General features: G+C 40.0%; 1 protein-coding gene across 1 annotated transcript in view; it reads right to left on the bottom strand.

The window, feature by feature from the left end:
- Positions 1-19976, bottom strand: part of PDE6A (phosphodiesterase 6A) — a 79188-nt gene that overhangs the window by 14168 nt on the left and 45044 nt on the right. Inside the window, exons 11-13 of the mRNA XM_027841767.1 lie at positions 7835-7942; positions 1707-1770; positions 1340-1414 (exon numbers count right to left, since the gene is read on the bottom strand). Coding sequence (XP_027697568.1) covers positions 1340-1414; positions 1707-1770; positions 7835-7942 — 247 coding nt within the window. The remainder of the gene's footprint in view (positions 1-1339; positions 1415-1706; positions 1771-7834; positions 7943-19976) is intronic.

Here is a 19976-nt window from a genome sequence, read left to right as displayed (position 1 = left end):
CTCAGGAGGTAGCCCTTTCTCCTGACTGGCAACCCATGGGATTTTGTATTCACAAACTCACCAGAGGATAAAAAAAAAAAAATGGTACGGAACATTGCCTACATTGTCAGGTGGGCGAGTTGGAGATGGTTGTTATAAATGTATGTGGAAATGACTATGATATTAAATAAACAAGTAACACTTATTTTCTAAAATTTAAAGAATTGTAAAAAACCTCAAAAACCCAACACATATGCTACTATGGCAAAGGACATTCTTGCCTTTAACTTTCTTCTATCCAAACTGAATAATGGAAGCAGTAAGTGGGTGATGTCTGTCCTAGGGCACTGTTGACACAGGCTATCAGAAACCACCCTTCATGCTATCTAGGACAGGAACACTTTGGTGTCCTTTTTATCATATAAATACAGTACAGAATGGATCCTCATAGAATGACTGGGTCTACATTCATCTTCAGAACATAAGCTAACTAAGGGGCTTGGGAGGTTCTGCTTCTAATCCAGTAGAGGTAGGGATAGGAGGATCTGAGGGTTTCAGGAAGGTATGGGAAGACTTACATAGACAAAACAAGATGGTAGAATTTAGAGCTGGGAGAGACCTTAGCCCTTTGGCAAATTGTTCAACTTTTCTTGAACCCATTTCCCCACCTGTAAAATGTATATAATAGGATTTAGAGCTAAAAGGGGCCTTAGAGGTCATCCAGTGCAACCCTTCATTTTAGGAATTAGATAATTGAGGCCCAAAGATTTCAAGAGACTTACCCAGGATCACACTGGTAGTGGCAGAGTTGGGATTCAAATCCAGGTCCTCTAATTTCAATCTGCCATTTCCCCTTACCATATCACCTTTAACACTGGGCTCCTTCGTATTTTATAAAAAACTTGAGGACAATTGTCTTCTGCAAGGAGACCCATTGATCTGCAAATTTTATGTCATGGATGGAATACTATACGCAGATCCACATAGATTGTGTGTATTTCTCCATGAAGTGTAGCAATGGGGTGAGTTTGCACTTCTCCATTAACATCAATGTGAGGTCTCTTCTCTAACAATAATAGTAATAGCTAACATTTACATTGAACTTTAATGTTTACAAAGCACTTTGCATGTATTATCTCATTTGATCTTTATCTTGTTAGGTAGTTGTTAATATTATCATTTTACAATTGAGGAAACTGAGGCCAGGAGAGGTTAAATGACTTGTTCATGGACACAGAGCTAGGAAGTGTCTGAGGACAAGATTTTAACTGAGGTCTTTCTTTCTCTAAGGGCAGCATTCTATACCTTAGACTTCCTAGCTGCCTATTTTACAAAAGGATGAGCTCCAATTTCTACTCACAATAGGGTTCTGCTGGAGTACAGTTCTCTCCAAATCCCCTTGTTCCCAGAATTCAGCAGCCACCAAAAGAGCCACCTGCCAATAATAAAAGGGTAAAAACTCCAAATCATCTCACCAAAGAGCCCCTACAGCTGAGGTTTTTGAGGCCAAAGAGAGGCCTGGAGTGTGCTCTCTGTGTATGACATCCACTATGTAAAAATGATTCAGCTGAAATTCTTTGGAGGGTGTGCAGTGATTGCAAATGCTGTCTCAGCTTTGAACTTAGCAAGGAGTCAGGATGGGGTCCCCAAAACCTCTATGGGAAAAGAGCAAGAAGAGGTCCCCCCCAAATTGCCCCCTCCCAAAGGGAATATAAGTTTCCTTGTACCTTGCTCTGAACTTCCCAGGGCTTGGTTATAGCAGACAGGTCACAGGCAGTCATCATCATTGCCCTGAGGACACAAGACAGTGATTAATAGCCAGCTAGCATGGAAGAGATGGTATGGGGTCAACCCCCTGGTTCTAAAATGGAAGTTGATGCAGAATTCAATGAGCTTTAAATTAAGCACCTCTTGTGGGCAAGGCACTGCTGGGCAATGATGCAATAGTGAAATAAGACACCGTCCTTACCCTCAAGAAGCTTGCAATCTGCTATAGAGGAAACAATATAATGATAATAGCTAACATTTATATAGTACTTACTATGTCCCAGGTGCTGTACTTTATGAGGCCACTTTACAATTATTATTTCATTTGATCTTTATAACAATCCTGGGAGGAAGATGCTATTATATCCTTTTATAGATGAGGAAACTGAGGCAAACAGAGGTTACGTACCTTGCTCAGGGATACATAGCTAATATCTGAGGCCGGATTTGAACTCAATCTTCTTAACTTCAGGCCCAGGGCTTTATCCTCTGGGCCACCTAGCTGCTCCAATATGCTTACAGGTAAGTATAATGCAGAGGTTGAGTGTGACACAGAGGAAAGAAAATATCCATCCATTTAGGAAGGAAAAGATCTCTTTCATCTAGGGGTAAGCCAGGGAGGGGGCTGTGGGGGATGCATCAGGGAAGACCTCAGAAAAGAGGTGACACCTGGATCGCTTTAAAGAAAGGGGGGATTTCAATAGGTAGAAATGAGGAAAAAGCAGATTTCAGGCAAAGAAATTAAACATATTAAAGAAAATATTTGCAGTGAATATATCAGACGGCTTCCAGAATCTGTAAGGGACAGATATATAAAAGTGTAGTAGGGACATTGGATCCCATTGTCTATTGATGGACAACATCCCCCAGTGTGTCTCTTTTGAGGGCCTCACACCTGCCCTTTCCTAAGAGAAGAAGAAAAGGAGGAAAAGCTTTGCATGAATCAGAAGGTACATGAAAGGATGGGAGTCTGACTGAGGATGCAAAAGAATTAGGCGGCCACTCGAGTGTCACATTCCTCAGACTGCTGCCACCCGCTGCACCCTGGGCCACAGTCATGTCAAACGATGGAAGAGTCATCAAGGAGGGGGAGGGGAGCTGGAGCCGAAGTGAGACTGGCCTGTAGTGCCCTGAATGCAGCCTCACTGGAGGAGGAGTGAAGGGCAGGGAGAGACCAAGGCCAGCAGAAGCAAGCCAGGGAAAGCAGTTGCCATGGAGGTGGGGGCAAAACCATAACGATGAGTGAGGACTGGATTCCAGGGCCAAGAAAGGCGTCTGGTAAGATGCTGATTTGTCTGAACCGAGCCAGTGGGGCAGATCCGAGATAAGGATTCCATTTTTCCTCTCTACTTTCCCTCTCAGGGATAACATGTATTTGTTCCAAAGCTAATCTCTTGTTTTCTTTAAAATGGATTTTTTCATTTCTATTCACTTAGTCTGTAAAAGCTAGTATTAAGATAAGAATGTGGTTAGCCATTGCATTACTGGCATGTATGTGTTTTGCTTGCTCAAAAGCATCTGAGAGGAAGAAGTTACAGTTGGCACAAATTTTCACTTTCTATATCACTACTGCTAGAAATTAATACACTCTCCCCAGCAGAAAAATAGTCAAATAGCTCAAGCAATTTCTAACAGAGAAAATACAAATAGCTAGCTTATTTGTTGTGTTCACAACAACCCTATTAGGTAGGTGCAGTTATTATTTCTAGTTTGTAGGTGAGGAAGCAGATTGAGTGGGGTTAAGTGGCTTTCTTGTGGTCATACAATGAGAAAAAGAAGTAGGCAATTCAATACTGCAATGCAGATGTTAATCAGAAACAGACAGACAGACAGGGAGATTCTCTAATTGCTGGGACACTTCCCAGCATGGGATCTCAAGATGAATGAAATATTTCTTAATTCATATTTTTACAACTATCTCAAACCAAAGAAGTACAAGTGAATAGGGACTCTCCAGAACAGACAGTGAGTTTAGCAAATTGGTGGCAGACATTTTCCCCTTTCTCATTGTTTCTTCCCGTAACTGGATTAAAAGGAACCTCATCTCCTACCTAGACCTTGTTGAATAAAGAGAAAGCCAGGACCCTAAGGGAAGATCTGGGAATGGCTGGAACTGTCTTCATGTGAGTGGGGGTCAGCTAAGAGAGAGTAACTAGTTCTCCTGTCTCCTTAATTCTTTCCATTCACCATAATGGCAATTACAGATTTATCTATTCTCCTGCCATTCCCATGGCACCCCCTTTTCTCTACCTTCCCAGTTGAGAACCTTGCCTTATACTTCACCAAAAGAAAATTGAGGCCATCCACCACGAGCTGAATTCTTGCCTCATCTTGCATCACTCAGATAGCTTCCTTTTCCCCAGTTTCCCATGAGGAGGTTGTCCTCTTTACCAAGGTGAATCCCTCTACATGCCCAAGTGATCTCATTCCATCCATTTTCAGCCAACAGATTGTCCCCTCTATAATCCTCACTCTTACTAATTTTTAATTTCTTTCGGTCAACTGGATGCTTTTGTGCTGCCTACAAACACAGCCATGTCTCTCTTTAAAAACCCTCACTTGATCTGACCATTTCCAATAACTCTCCTCCTTTTCATGGCTAAACTCTTTGAGAAGGTTATCTCCAATAGGTGCTTTCATTTCCTCTCCTCTCATTCTCTTCTAAACTGTTTGCAGTCTGACTTGTGATCTCAACATTTAACTGAAATTGCTCTTTCCAAGTTATCAGTGATCTTTTAATCGCCAAAACTAATGTCCTTTTCACAGTGCTCATCTTTCTTGATTTCTCTGCAAACTTTGACATTATTGATCACCCTTTTCTCCTATATATTCTCTGTTTCTGTGACACTCCTCTCTCTTGGTTCTCTGGTCTGACCACCTCTTCAGAGTAGCCTTTGCAGGATGTTCATTCAGGTCATGTCCATTAACTCTGGATGTTTCCCAAGGGTCCGACCTAGGCTATCTTCTCTCTATACACTATCTCACTTGGTGATCTCATCAGCTCCCTTAGGTTCAATTATCATCTCTATGCAGATAATACTCAGGTCTGTTTATCCATCCCTAACCTCTCTCTTGACCTTCAGTCTTACCTTTCCAACTGCCTATTGAACATCTTGAGTTAGAGGTCCTGTAGATATCTTAAACTTAACAGATCTAAAACAAAATTTATTATTTCTCCCCATACCTCCACTCAAACCTTCCCTTTTTTCAAACTTCTCTATTACTGCTGAGGGTACAATCATCCTCCTAGGCACCCTGGCTCTTAACTTCATGCCATATATCCAATCTGTTGCCACGTCTGACCATGTCAACCCCCTTCCCCCAATAAATTCCATTGGTTCCCTATTGCTTCTAGGATCAAATATAAAATCCTCTATTTGGCTTTTAACACAACCTCACTCCTTACTACTTTTCCAGTTTTCTTACCATTTACTCCTCTCTACCTACTCTACAATCCAACCACATGATAGTACAATCTTCTGACTCCATGTCTTTGTCCTGGCTGTCCCCCATGCCTGGAATGCCTTCTGTCCTGGTCTATACCTCCTGGCTTCCTTGGCATCTCAGTTCAAATCTTGCCTTTCATTAGAAGCCTTTCCTAGTCTCCTCCCCCACCCCCCAGCTACTAATCTCTTCCCTCTAAGATTAACAGCATAAGAAAGAAGGAAAGGAAGGAAGGAAGGAGGCAAGGAAGGAAGAACAGGCCTGGAATAGTTTGTCAGTCAATAAGTTAATTGCCTGTGAAGTGCCAAGTACTGTGCTAAACACCCAGGATAGAAAGAAAGGTTAAAGAGGAGCCCACAATCCAATGGGGGAGACAACATGCAAATCACTACATACAAACAAGCTACATACAGGATAAATAGGAAATAATCAAGAAAAGGAAGGCGCTAGATTTAAGAGGGATCAGGAAAGGCTTCCTAAAGAAGGTGGGGTTTTATCTGGGACTTGAAGGAAGTCAGGGAAGCCAGGAGGCAGAGATGAGGGGGGAGAACCTAGTAAGTGCTTAATAAATGCTTCATGGCTGACTGGCCTTCTCTCCACTACTGCTGGGAGAACAATTTACATTCTCCAGATGAGAAATAGTTAAAGGGCATGAGCAGTTTGCAAAGGAGAAAATACAAATACCGAAAAAATAACCGAATTAAAAGATGCTCAAATCCTCTAATAGTAATAAGTGCAAATCAAGACAGAATTAGGCTACCACCTTATCACACACCAAATTAGCAAATATAGTAATAAAAAAAAAAGATAAAATACAATGTTGTCAGGGTTAAGGAAAACTGTTGCTTTGGGGGATTGCATTCCAAAAAATACCAATATACAGTAAGAGTCACGAAACTAATAATGTGCTTTGATCCAGTGATTTCATTTCTAGAACTTTTCTTAAAGATATCACAAAAAAGAGAAAAAAAAACCTCTCTGTACAAAATGTAGCATATAAATAAAAAACTAATAACAATTAGAACTATTCAGAATTGAACTGGGCTGTCCTAGGTAGTAAGATTGTATGACATGTTGGGAATCACAGAAATTTTTGTTGTTATTGTTCAGTCATATCCAGTTCTTTGTGACCTTCCTCACTCCAGGCCTGGCACTTAATTTCTTCTCTATAAAATAAGAACATTGGACTAGATCAGCTCCGACCCCCAAAATTCTTTCTCCTTCCCAAGCAGAAATCCTGCCATAGGCTCAGCTGTGCCTGATTCAGTACATTGTCCTTAGAATTGGTTCTTATAACTTTCACTGTTTGTGTGGGCGGAGGAGAGGATTGAGGTATGGGCCACAAACCCATACCATGCCACGATTGCCAAACCAAGAAAATCTATGGCCAACTCCTGCACAGAGGGCTCTTGGCTACCAAAGCGCTACCTATTGCAAAAGGAAACCATTGGTGGAAAAGGTGGAGACACACCACTGGAGGGAGACAGAGGCCACAACAGGGGAGGAGATGGGGAGAACGTTCACCAAAGCCTTCTGCCAGCTTGCTATTTAACTAATTATTCTTTTTTTCTTTCTTTTTTCTTTAATTTATTTTAAAGTTAAATACTAAAACTTAAATACACAATAAGAAAAGAAAAAACATTATAAACTTAAATACTAAAACTTACATACAAAATAAGAAAAGGGAAAAAAAGCATCACTATGTGCACAGCAGAACGTAAGCAAAGATATAAAAATATACAGCTATAAATTTCCACTACAAGAAAGCCTATATAACAAATATATATTATATAAATAAATATAATAAATACTATGCATTGTCTATCTTTTCTTTGCTTCCTTTTAAGTTTCCTTTTGTTCTCTGCTGCGCACTTTTTATTTTGCTCTTTTTTCCCCTTCCTCCCTCCTCCCCCAAGAAGGCTACAATTAAATGTGGATATATTTTATATATGTGTGTGTGTGTGTATACACATACACATATATAAGCACATATACACAAACATATACATGCATATATACATGCATAAATACACTAACATACACATACATATACTTAGTTATCTATAATCATACTCATATAGACATATACATTCATATGCATCTGTGTAAGACTGTACTATACTTATTTGTCTTTTGTTTCTCTGAGGGTGGATAACTTCTTCCTTCATAAGTCCAAGGCTTCCCATATTTTTCCAAGTCCAACTCATCATTTCCTACACCACAGCAATATCCCAACTCTCTATTAACTAATTGTTCTTCCTAAACTGGGACTAATACCACCAGCCTCAGTACCCTCTAAATCCAGCATCCTGGAGCTAATGTCCCATCAGCTCCTCCTTCTTCTCGGCTCTCCTTGTCCTATATACTCCCAAACTCATCACAACAGGGCAGGCTTCTTATCTCATACACTAGGGCTCTGGTTATTTCCTTATACCACTAATTACTCCCAGAGGAAATAGGCATCACTCGCTCTCCTTTCTGACTTGCCCAGGAAAGACAAGGCAAGGCAAGGCATGGTAAGGAGCTTTCTCATTCAAGAGGCAACTCTGGTCTCCATCTTCCATCCTCAATCCTGCTGACTTTAAGGGGTTGGATATAAAAATTATTAATTAATCAATAATTTAAAAGTCCTGTTAATACTTACATGACAATTTCCTTCCGAGTCTGTTCCAGCATCATGTACTGGGTCCATTCATGTTCATTCTCAAAAGTTTTAGACTGATCCACGATCTTCTGAAACATTGTCCTTTTTCTGTAAAATGTGAGAAAATAACAGAGAAGAGGATCCTGAAATAACTGGAGACAACAGTATTTATTTTGGTATTCATTCATCCCTTAGATTATAAACTACTTGGGGTCAGGGACTGTCTTTTGTCTCCTTTTGTATCTCCTGTATTTCTCACAGAGCCTGGAATATAGTAGGTGCTTAATAAATGTATATTGATTGAAGTCTTATACAGGAAAGGTACTAATCCAGCTGAGCTGGGATTAATCATAATGATTGATTAACTAACTTTAGCTCAAGAGATGGGGCACTATGGATACAGGATGTTTCATACCCTGTCAGATTAAGTCACTATGTTAGTTGGTTTACCCTAACTGTTTTTTACTCTTTTACACAAGACGGCTTCAAATGAGGGGAAGAGGAAGGGTGCAGAGAGATGAATATTAGGAAACGACTGTGATGTAAAAACTAAGGCAACAATAAAACCCTAAAATATCCCCAAAGCAGGGCCATACTGACACCAGCTCATATGAATTCCCAAGACCCAATTGTTAGATTTTCAGAAAATCAGCAAATGCTGTGAACTGGGGCCTGGTTTATTGTTTCATTGATTGTATAGATTTGAGAAAGTGACTTAGAAAATCTTAACACAGATTAAGCTTAAAAGTGTGTTGGGGTTACAGTTTTTTGAAGAGGAGGAGGGAAAGGGAAGGAATAAGCATCTATATAGCACCTACTATATGCCAGGCACTGTGCTAAGCACTTTTAACAAATATAATCTCATTTGATCCAGTTGTTAAAACATTTACCAGCATATCCCTGTCCCAAAGGTATCTATCAAAGGCAGTAGTTAATATAGTTAGTAATATAGTAATATAATAGTTAACATAGTTTTACTATATTGGAAACGAAGAGACCTAAATGTTAATCTCTTTAACTATGTGACCTTGTGCAGTTTGTTAATCTTTATGTTTGCGGTAGTGAAAATAAAATCAATTGATTTCCAAGAGAAATCACAGATCAGGAAGAGGAGGTCCTAGGTGCTAAGGGAGTTTCCAGGGTATAAGAGAGTAGTAAGAAGTAGGAGACATAATTCAGTGTTAAGGTCAAAATGTAAAGAAAAATCTATATACCCCCTTTGTTGTTGCTCAGTCAGGTCTAACTCTTCGTGACCCAATTTGGAATTTTCTTGGCAAAGATACTGGGGTGGTTTGCCATTTTACAGATGAGAAAACTGAGGCAAACAGGGTTAATTTAAGTGACTTGTCCATGGTCACAGAGCTAATAAGTGTCTGAGGCCAGATTTGAACTCATGAAGATGGGGCTTCCCGACTCCAGGCCTGGCACTCTATCCACTGAACCACCTAGCTGCACTATATACCCCTTTACTGGGCATGAAGTTCTGTGATCATAACTGATGGGATTAGAAAGGAAGTACGGTCTTCCCAGTGCTTCTATTTTGTGGACACAGACTGGCTAATCTTCATTTTCCTCCCTGCTATGCGTCTGACTCTTTGGACTTCAACACCCTATTTCAGGTGGAGTCTCATCCTGGAAACTTCCTTAGCACCTGGGACAGCCATCCTCCTTGTCAGCCTTATCACCCTGGAACATCCCTCAGCCAGGCTGGCTCTTTCCCCCATTGGAGTGTTTCCTGGTGCCTCTGTTCTTGGAAGTGGCCCAGACCAGCCAATGTTCAATCCCACCCCAGCTATGCTTCTAGCTTTCTAGATTTTAACACCATTCTCCTGCACAGATACCTTAATCCTCTGCTGGTTAGCTCCCTCTTGTGTTTTATCTTCTTCCATTCAAATATAAGATTCTTGAGGAAAGGGACTGCCTTTCTTTTTGCCTGTATCTTCATCTCTGGGCCTTAGCACAGTGCCTAGCACATAACAGTAAATGCTCACTATCTGCCTAGCTATGGACTGTGTAAGGATTGGCCATGTTACTCTATTTTAAAAATAGAGGTCTCCTCTTTTAGTCTCCTATCTAAAACGACAGTCAAGATCAGAAGTAGCTCTGAAAAGTGTGACCTTTGGCAACAGAGAGAAGAGTCAGCTATCAAAGAAGGTCCCAGCGCCTGAAGGGAGAGAAAAATGCTGGGAGAAAAGGATTTTCTCTCTCCTTCCCTGCCTCCTCCTCCTCGGCCAAGACATTTTACTGCAAAGCTAGTCATCCAGTAGGAACTACCACACCCAGCAGGGAGTGGGCCAGTTGTGAGTTAAGGGAAGAGATTGTTCTGAGTAGAGAGTCTATAATTCTGTTAGTCAAGAAGAGAGTCATTACTGGCCATTGGGAGTTGAGCTGAGGAGAAAAATGGGCCTAGAAAATCTAGCTGAGCACCTTAACCAGAAAATACACAGCAGCCAAGGGAAACAGCATGAGGAAACTAAGAAAAGAGAAAAGACATCAGAGACATAGAGTGCCGAAGCTTAAATACTTTGGCCACATGATGAGAAGATAGGACTCACTGGAAAAGACACTGATGTGGGAAAGATTGAAGGCAAAAGGAAAAGAAGATGAGATGGATAGATAGTGCCATGGAAACAAGAAACATGAACGTGGACAGAATTCAGGAGACAGTGGAGGATAGAAGGCCCTAGTGTGTGATGGTCCATGGGGTCACAAAGACCCCATGAATGACTGAACAACAACAAGTACTGTTGGTGATTTGAACTGTCTTAGCCATATCTCCTACGCAAGTATGTGACTGTACTGGAGTTCTGCAAGAATGTGTTCGCACTTCCTACTGTTGCTATGTGTAACTATGGTAAGTATGCTCCAAGATTATAGGGGAAATGTTTTGTTACTATTGTTCTCCTGATACCTAACCTTTCTTAAATCTATTCTTTGCCTCATCTTGATTATCCACCCATCGATTTCTCAGACTTCGTTCTGTGTTCTGTGTTCTCAGACAATATTATCCATATTCTGACTTCACTTTCTTCCTTCCCAGTACTGACCCTTTAGCAAACCAACTCAAATCTACACTGTCCTCTATTTCTGAATCATTTGCCCTATTGTCCTATTGCTTGTTACCTCGCTTCGAGATTATTTCCACCTTCTCTGCTCTTACTAATTTGCTGCTGAACAGAGTTGGAGGAAGTCAGAAAATGGTGCCGACTGAGAACATGACAAGTTTGTGTTGGCTAACCTTAACAGAGCCCTCACTACATCAAGGCAATCCTTTCACTCTGCCCTAATTGATTCCCAATCTCGCTCTCCACAAAAGCCATTCCAAATGTTCTTTTCTGTCATCAAGCTTCTCACTCCAACTCCCCCTACCTTCTCAACTGAGGATCTTGACTTTTTATTGAGAAAATTCAAGCCACTAGCCATGAGCATACTATTCTCTTCTATTCATCTCAAAACCCCATGATAGCCTCAACTCTCTCCTCCTTTCCTCCAGTCTCTCATAATGAATTGGCCCTTCTCCTTGACAAGGCCCATCCCTCTTCATGTGCCTTCAAACCCATCTATTCATATCTTTTTAAGCAAATTGTCCACTGAATCTTCCCCCCCCAATCTTCAGTCTCTATTTATTGATTTCCTATTTAATGCCTTCAAATATCCCCCTCTCCCAATTCTTTTTTTTTTTGAGGTTCAAATGAGGTTATAGATTTAAAATGTTTTTTTCAAAATATTGAAAATTTGAAATTGAATATTTGAAATATTATAAAGCTCAGATATTTTGTGATGATTCCTGTAAATAAGGGGAAGGTTAAACAATAATTCCTATGACAAAGATCCATTTCTTCAGTGGACCTCAAGTTTAGTAAAATATGGCCTGCAAAACAAAAACAAAACAAAATAACAACAAAAATGACCTTTTGTCAACATGCCAACATTTGTATTTTTGGTGGGGGTACATACTCCTTCTGTTGGAACACATTTTTTTTTAATTCAAATCCCTATAGCCAACCTAATAATAAACCTCTTTAAACTTATCTAATCTGTCTGAAGATGACAAAACACAAGTTTTATCGGGTCTAACTCATCACATTTTTATCCTAGTTGGACCTACCAAGGTTGTTCACTTTGAGAGCCCAGAATGATCTCTACGACATAATTTGGCATCAGAGTAAGATTTTAGTTGGGAAATGCCATCGTATACTACATTAAAAGGAGCAAAATTTCCAGATCAAGGGAAGTAGTAGTGACATGGTAGTAGTTCCTAATTTTTTAAAAAATTAATTTATTTTGAATTATCAACAACTACTTCCATAAGCTTTTGAGTTTTAAATTTTTCTCCCCCTTTCTCCTCACCTCCCTCCCTAGGATGGCATACAATTTGATATAGGCTATACATATACATTCCTATTAAACATATTTTCACATTAGTGATGTTGTAAATAAGAATTAGAACCAATAGGAGGAACCACCAGAAACAGGAAACAAAACACAATAGAAGAAAAAAAATAGCAAATAGTATGCTTCAATCTGCATTCAAACTACATAGTTCTTTCTTTGGAGGTGGATAGCATTTTCCGTCATGAGGCCTTTGGAGATGTCTTAGATCCTTGAATTGCTGAGGAGGGTTAAGTCCATCAATATTAGTTATCACACAATGTGGCTGGTTTTTTTTTTTAAGCAAAATGTATAACTTTGATTACATTAAATTGAAAAGTTTTTGCACAAACAAAGCCAATGCAACCAAGATTAAAAGGAAGGTAGAAAATTGGGAAAGAATTTTTATAACCAGTCTCTTTGATAAGGACCTCATTTCTAAAACATATAGAGAATTAAGTCAAGTTTATATGAATACAAGTCATTCCCCAATTGATAAATGGTTAAAGGATATGAACAGGCAGTTCTCAGATGAAGAAATTAAAGCCATCTATAATCATATGAAAAAATGCTCTAAATCACCATTGGTTAGAGAAAGGCAAATCAAAACAACTCTAAGGTACCACATCACACCTATCAGACTGGCCAACATGACGAAACAGGAAAATTATAAATGCCAGAGAAGATGTGGGAAAACTGGAACACCAACGCATTGTTGGTGGAGCTACAAACTGATCTATCCATCTTGAAGAGCAACCTGGAACTATGCCCAAAGGGCCATAAAAATGTGCATATCCCTTGACCCAGCAATAGCACTTTTAGGGCTATATCCCAGAGAGATTATACAAATGGGAAAAGGACCCACACGTACAAAAATATTTATAGCAGCTCTTTTTGTGGTGGCAAAGAACTGGAAACTGAGAGGATGCCCATCAATTGGGAAATGGTTGAGCAAGTTGTGGTATATGAATGTAATGGACAACGTGGCTGTTACTGTGTATGATGTTCTCCTGGTTCTGTTCACTTCACTTAGCATCAGACCATACAAGTCTTCCCAGGTTTTTCTGAAGCCTGCCTGTTCATCATTTCTTATAGCATAATAGTATTTCATTGCATTCATACACCACAACTTGTTCAGCCATTCCCCAATTGATGGGCATCCTCTCAATTTCCAGTTCTTTACCACCACAAAAAGAGCTGCTATAATTATTTTTGTACCTGTGGGTCCTTTTCCCATTTGTATAATCTCTCTGGGATATAGCCCTAAAAGTGCTATTGCTGGGTCAAGGGATATGCACATTTTTATGGCCCTTTGGGCATAGTTTCAAATTGCTCTCCAAAATAGTTGGATCATTTCACAACTCCACCAACAATGCATTAGTATTCCAATTTTCCCACATCTTCTTCAACATTTATCATTTTCCTGTTTTGTCACGTTGGCCAATCTGATAGGTTTGATGTGGTACCTCAGAGTTGTTTTGATTTGCATTTCTCTAATCAACAGTGATTTAGAGCATTTTTTCGTATGACTCTAGATGGCTTTAATTTTTTCATCTGGGAACTACCTGTTCATATCCTTTGACCATTTATCAATTGGGGAATGACTTGTATTCTTATAAATTTGACTTAATTCTCTATATATTTTAGAAATGAGCCCCTTATCAGAGAGATTGGTTACAAAAATTCTTTCCCAATTTTCTACTTTCCTTCTAATCTTGGTTGCATTGTCTTTGTTTGTGCAAAAACTTTTCAATTTAATGTAATCCAGTTATCCCTTTTGCATTTCATAATGTTCTCTATCTCCTGTTTGGTCATGAATTCTTCTATTCTCCATAAATCTGATCCTTCTCTCAATTCTTAAAAGGCCTGTAATAGACCCTATTATCTCTCAAGCTATCATCCTATATTTTCCCTCCCTTTCTTAGCCAATCATCTAAAAAAAAACTGTCTATACTTATTATTTTCATTTCCTCTTTTCCCACTCACTTCTCTACCCTTTGTAATCTGGCTTCCTCATCACTCAACTGAAATGACTCTTCAAAAGAACCAATGATCTGTTACTTGCCAAATCTGATGGTTTTGTGGGGATTTTTAGGAGTTTTTTTCTTACAGATTACCTCTGCACTTCATTTGACACTTTTGACTAACCTCTATTCCAAGATGCTTTTTTTTTCTCTGTATCAATACTCTCTCCTGGTTTTCCTGCTACCTGTTTCACCATTCCTCCTCAGTTATCATCTACACATGCCTACTAACTGTGGGTATTTCCCAAGGCTCTATCCTGGTCTGTCTCTTCTCTTCCCCTCCCCTTTCCTTCTGTTCTCTCCCCTGCCTTCCCCGTCTCCCCTCTTTCTTCTCCTCCTCCTCCCTTCCTTCTCCTCCTCCCCTCTCCTCCCCTCCTTTCCCCTCTTCTCCTCTCCTCTCCTTTCTCCTCCTCTCCCACCTCCTTTCCTTTTCTCTCTTCTCTCCCTTTCTCTCCTCTCCCTTCCCCGTCTTTCTATACAATTTCTCTTAATGTTCTCATCAGTTCCCAGGAGTATAATTATCATTCCTATGCAGATCTGCATACCTAGCCCCAGTCTCTCTTTTGAGCTTTGGTTCCATATCACAAACTGCCTACTGAACATTTCAAACTGGATGTCCCAGAGACATCTCAAACTCAACATGTTCATGCAAAGCAGAATGTATCCCTCTCCCAAACTTTACTTTGTCTGTTGAAAATAACACTATTCTTTCAGTCTGCCAGATTCATAAACTTGAAATTATCCAGAACTTCTCACTCTACTTTGCCCAGGTTTCCAAATCTTGTCATTTCCACCTCTATATTTCTTGCATCCAGTCCCTTCCTTCTACTCACAGCTATGACCTTAGTTTAGCTACCAGCTTAGTTCTCTACCAAGCTGCCCAAAGTTTTGGGGTTTTTTTTTAACTTTTTTTTTTTTTTTTTTGGTAAGGCAATCAGGATTAAGTGATTTGCCCAGGGTCACACAACTAGTGGGTGTTTTGTTTTTTTTTTTGAAGCATGGTGTCACTCCCCTACTCAATAAACTATTGTAGCTCCCTATTGCCTCTAGGCTCATATATGAACTCCTTTGTTTGATTCTTAAAGTGCTTCACAACCTGGCCCCAAACTATATTTCCAGTTTCATCATATATTACTCCCCTTCCAGCAGTTTGTAGTCTAGCCAAATTGGCCTCCTCTCATTTTCTCACACATGACACTCCATCTCTTCACCCTTAGATGAGTTATCCCTCGTGCCTAGAATTTACTACCTCCTCATCTTTGTCTGATTGAATCCTTCACTATTTTCAAGATCCAAGCACTACCTTCTGTATGAAACCTTTCTTGATGCTCCCAAGTACTAATGCACTGAGATACTGAATGATTTGCCTAGTCATACAGATAGTATGGGTCAGAGGCAATGAGTGGATCTCATGTTGTCTATATGAAGTTGTGCTCAAGGGTAATTAAAAAAGAGATCAAGGAGCCAGGATGCAATCTCTTTTTTCTAGTTTGATCCCAGACAGGGGGAGCAGAGCAGGAATTGTAGCCAGATGAAGAGATCAGGCTCAGGAACACGAGGTGGGAGGAAGTCAATGAGGGAAGGGAAAGAGGCAGAGAGTTGGCTTGAATCCCCTAGGAACCACAAAGTCACGTATGGAAGCCAATTTCCCAATACACCTGGGCCAGAGGTGGGGAACCTGCGACCTCGAGGCCACATGTGGCCTTCTAGGTCCTCAAGTGAGACCCTTTGACTGAATCCAAACTTCACAGAACAAATCCCCTTAATAAAAGGATTTGTTCTGTAAAACTTGGACTCAGTCAAAAGGCTGCACCCAAGGACCTAGAAGGCCACATGTGGCCTCAAGGCCACAGGTTTCCCATCCCTGAACCTGGCCATGCCCCAGGAGCCCTAAAAAATGAGGAGAAACCACAGGGAGAATCTGCCAGAAGGTTGTATATGAGGACAGATGAGCTTCCTTATGGACCAGTGCAAGGCAATGGATAAGCTTAAGAAGCAATAATATCACGCATGTTCATAGAGACACTTTACTTATTCTGGACACTTGGCTTCTCTTCATTTAGCCTCACAATAATATACACATACACAGAAGTATGTATGTATGTATGTATGTACATGTATATGTATAGCATTTATTTATCTTTATATATATTTATATAGCACTTTAAGGTTTGTAAAGCACATGACAAATATTATCTCATTTGATCCTCACAACAATCCTGGGAGGTGGGTGCTATTATTCCCATTTTACAGAGAAAGAAATTGAGGCAGATAAAGGTTAAAGTGATTTGCCACAGCTAGTAAATGTCTGAGGCAGGAGTTAAATTCAGGCTTTCCTAGCTGTAGGCCCAGTGCTCTAACCACTACACTCCCCAGCTGCCTAAGATAACTGTAGAGATAGATAGCAATGGCTCTGTTGGCTGCATGTCAAACTGCTGACTCATTTTGAGTTTGCAGTCTACTAGAAACCTCAGAAGTTTTTTTCATGAATTGTTTTCTAGTCACATCTTCCCTATCCTGTACTTCTACAACTGATGTTTTTATTTAAAAAAAATTATTTTATCTTTAATTTAGGGAATAAAACAAACATTTCTATAACATAGTATATAACATAAAAAAAGATGATTGTACACGAAACTACAAATATATTATGTACAACTTGCTATTCCTTTTAAATATATAATAAACATAACATGTAAATTTCTTTTTTTCCCTCCCCTCCCCCCAACCCCAGAGATGACTACCATTAGACACAAATATGTATATATATGTAAAATCATTCTATACATACTTCTATTTATTGGTTCTTTCTCTGAATGCAGATAGCATCTTTCTTCATATGTCCTTTGTAGTTAACTTGGGTATTTATAATAGTCAAAATGACTTAGTCGCTCAAAGTTGTTCTTATAATAATATTGCTGCTATTGTATATAACGTTCCCTTGGTTCTACTCATTTTGCTCTCCATTTTTTCATGCAAGTTTATTTTTAAATAAAACAACTGATTTTTAAAAACTAATATCTAAAACCCAAAGTCATAGACAAGAGCGACAATGGATAGTCAGATATTGGTGAAGTCAAGCAAAACAGGGTCTAATTCTTCTTCCACATGACAATCTTTAAGATACTTGAAGATACCTGGCTACTATCACCCCCTCCCCCAATTTCTTCTTTTTTCTAGACTAAACATCTCTAGTTCCTTGATGGAGAGGGCTAAAAGCTACATTGGCTCTCTTGGGAATAGTGTGGGGGTCATGAGAAAAGTAGGACACCTGATAATGTATCCCCACATTGATAAACATACTACTGACTAACATAGATGCTCCATATGGGTAGCAGACCAGAAGCTCTTGAGATGGGATAGGGGATGGTGTTAACCAGTATGGTATACTTTTGGTCTGTGCCCCAGATGAAGGGTCACCTTCATAACCTGTGATTACATAATACCGTAAATTGATTCTGGCCTTCTGCCATTCAAAAACTAATAAAAATCATCTGAGAGCATATTTCCAGTTCTGAATGAGCCAAGGACAATTTGTTTAAGGAGAACAAAACGATCCCCTTAAGTTCTTGGCAAATAGCTCATAGCTGTTCGTTTTGTGAACTAGAAAGAAGGTCTGTTCTCATTTATCCAGATCTCTGAGTATTAGTTTGGTCTCTTTCTGGACCCAATCTTTAATCCCCACATAGATTAAATCACAGAATGCCAGAGCTGGAAGGGAACTTAGAAATCATTAGGCCCAACCTCTTTATTTTACCCAGGAGGAAATTGAGACCTCTGGGAGAACTGCTCAAAGACACATAGCTAGATAGGAACAACTAGAACTAGATTGGAGGTCTCCTGAGTCCCAGAGTAGTGTTTTTTCCTGTTCATTTATCAGGTCAGGGATTATTAACTTCATTTTACAGTTAGGGAGATTGAGGCCTTGAGAGGGGAAATGATTTACCCAAGGACATATAGTAAGCTAGTGGTAAAGCCAAGACTCAACCCCAAATCTGAATCCTAGTTCCAAATTCCTGAATTCAATTTACACATTATCATGCTACAGGATGAGATGGGGAATAAGAAAGAAAATTACATGAAAGAGGAGGTCCCAAATCACCCAGTCCTCACTCTGTCCTTTAGCCAGCAAATTCCCACCCCTGGTTCTTTTAATCTCTTTAATTCAGAGGCCAACTCTTTACTCCTGCTATCAATTCAAGACTTTCCCTTTGCCATCTTCATTGTAACCTGTCCTTGAGGGCAGAGTCAAGGTGGCAAAGTGAGAGGAAGCATTTTTGCCTAGGTTTCCCAGCATACCTTCTCTTCAATAATCTAGAAAATGTGCTGGACCAAATACTGATCAGAAAGCCAGAAAAAGTCACAGTAAATCAATTTTCTGACCCTGGGGAGTTTAAGAACACAGATAGAGAAGTCTGCAAATATGGGGAGATGGAGGACTGGCCAAGAGTATGGGCAGCAGCAATACAAAAAAAGGAGCATTCATAGAAATTGAGCCAATACAGACCACTAGGGCAGAAATCTCAGTGCAGAAAGAGATTCCAGGGGATCCCTGAACTAGCATCAGGTACAGTAATGGGTGCCATCTGGCGGTGCTGTTGCCTAATGCCTCGTCCTGGGGGATGGATCCAGGAGCAGTCATGAAGGAGTGTGGGCCCACCCTGGCTGTATATTGAAAAAGGAACAAGTTCCAGAAATGTATCTCTGTGTTTCTGAGCCCAGGAGCAGAGCAGCAGGGATTCAGTTCTAGCCTTTGGCTCACCATCTAAGTCTACAGTGGAATAACTAGAGCATGAGTCCCATACCAAAGGGGAGACAACAGTTTAGTCACTCCAAAACTTCAGAGACTCCCATCAGCTTGACAATGACTAAATCCAGCAGTAGTTTACAGAAACACAACCACACACAAGCCAATGGACCCAAACCTGAGTTGAGAATTTTCAGAACTTAGACCAAGAGGGCAGTGAACAGACCTCTCCCCAGATAACACCTATTTGAGAGTATCAAAAACTTGTACTGAGCTGTGAAAATGGTAGAAGGATGCAAAAGAACAAAACCTCAGGCCAGATATTCCCCCTCCATCAAGACATAAGCAGAACCTGGCACTAATATACAATCCACAATCATGAGTAAGCAAACAAATGAACAAAAAGAACTTGACCATAAAGAAGTACTGTGGTGACAGAGAAACTCAAGACACAAACACAGAAGAAAGTAACTTGAAAACATCCACAAGTAAAGCTTCAAAGGAAAAAAAAATGCAACTTGGACACAAACCCAACAAGAATTCCCAGAAAAATTTTTTAAAAGGGTTTAACAAAATTTTAGAACCAAATGAGAGCTGTGGAAAGAAGATAAGAAAAGAGAATTGACAGCTAGATAAAAGAGGTACAATGCCTTACTAAAGAAAATAACTCCTTGAAAATTAGAATTGGCCGTATAGAATCTAAAGACTCCATGAGATACTGAAAAATTATAAAGCAAGTCAAGAGACTGAAAGAAAAGAAAATCACAAATATTTCATAGGAAAAACAACTGACCTAGAAAACTATACTGGCCGCACGCCGACCTTCTGCCAGCCGTGAGCCAGTACCCACTCCTTCTATAAGGAGTACACTACCAGAGTCTTACCCACACCTGGGTCTTCGGTCCTCAGCCAGATCACCACACAGAGACGAGCCATCGGGAGGCGCCAACACTAGAGCTTTATTCAGAGGCCAACACAGCAAGCCATCATAGCAAGCCCA

This window comes from Vombatus ursinus, unplaced genomic scaffold (genome assembly GCF_900497805.2).
Source record: "Vombatus ursinus unplaced genomic scaffold, bare-nosed wombat genome assembly UNPS02014863.1, whole genome shotgun sequence".
Classification (NCBI taxonomy): Eukaryota; Metazoa; Chordata; class Mammalia; order Diprotodontia; family Vombatidae; genus Vombatus; species Vombatus ursinus.
This window is presented reverse-complemented; position numbering and strand designations above follow the sequence as displayed.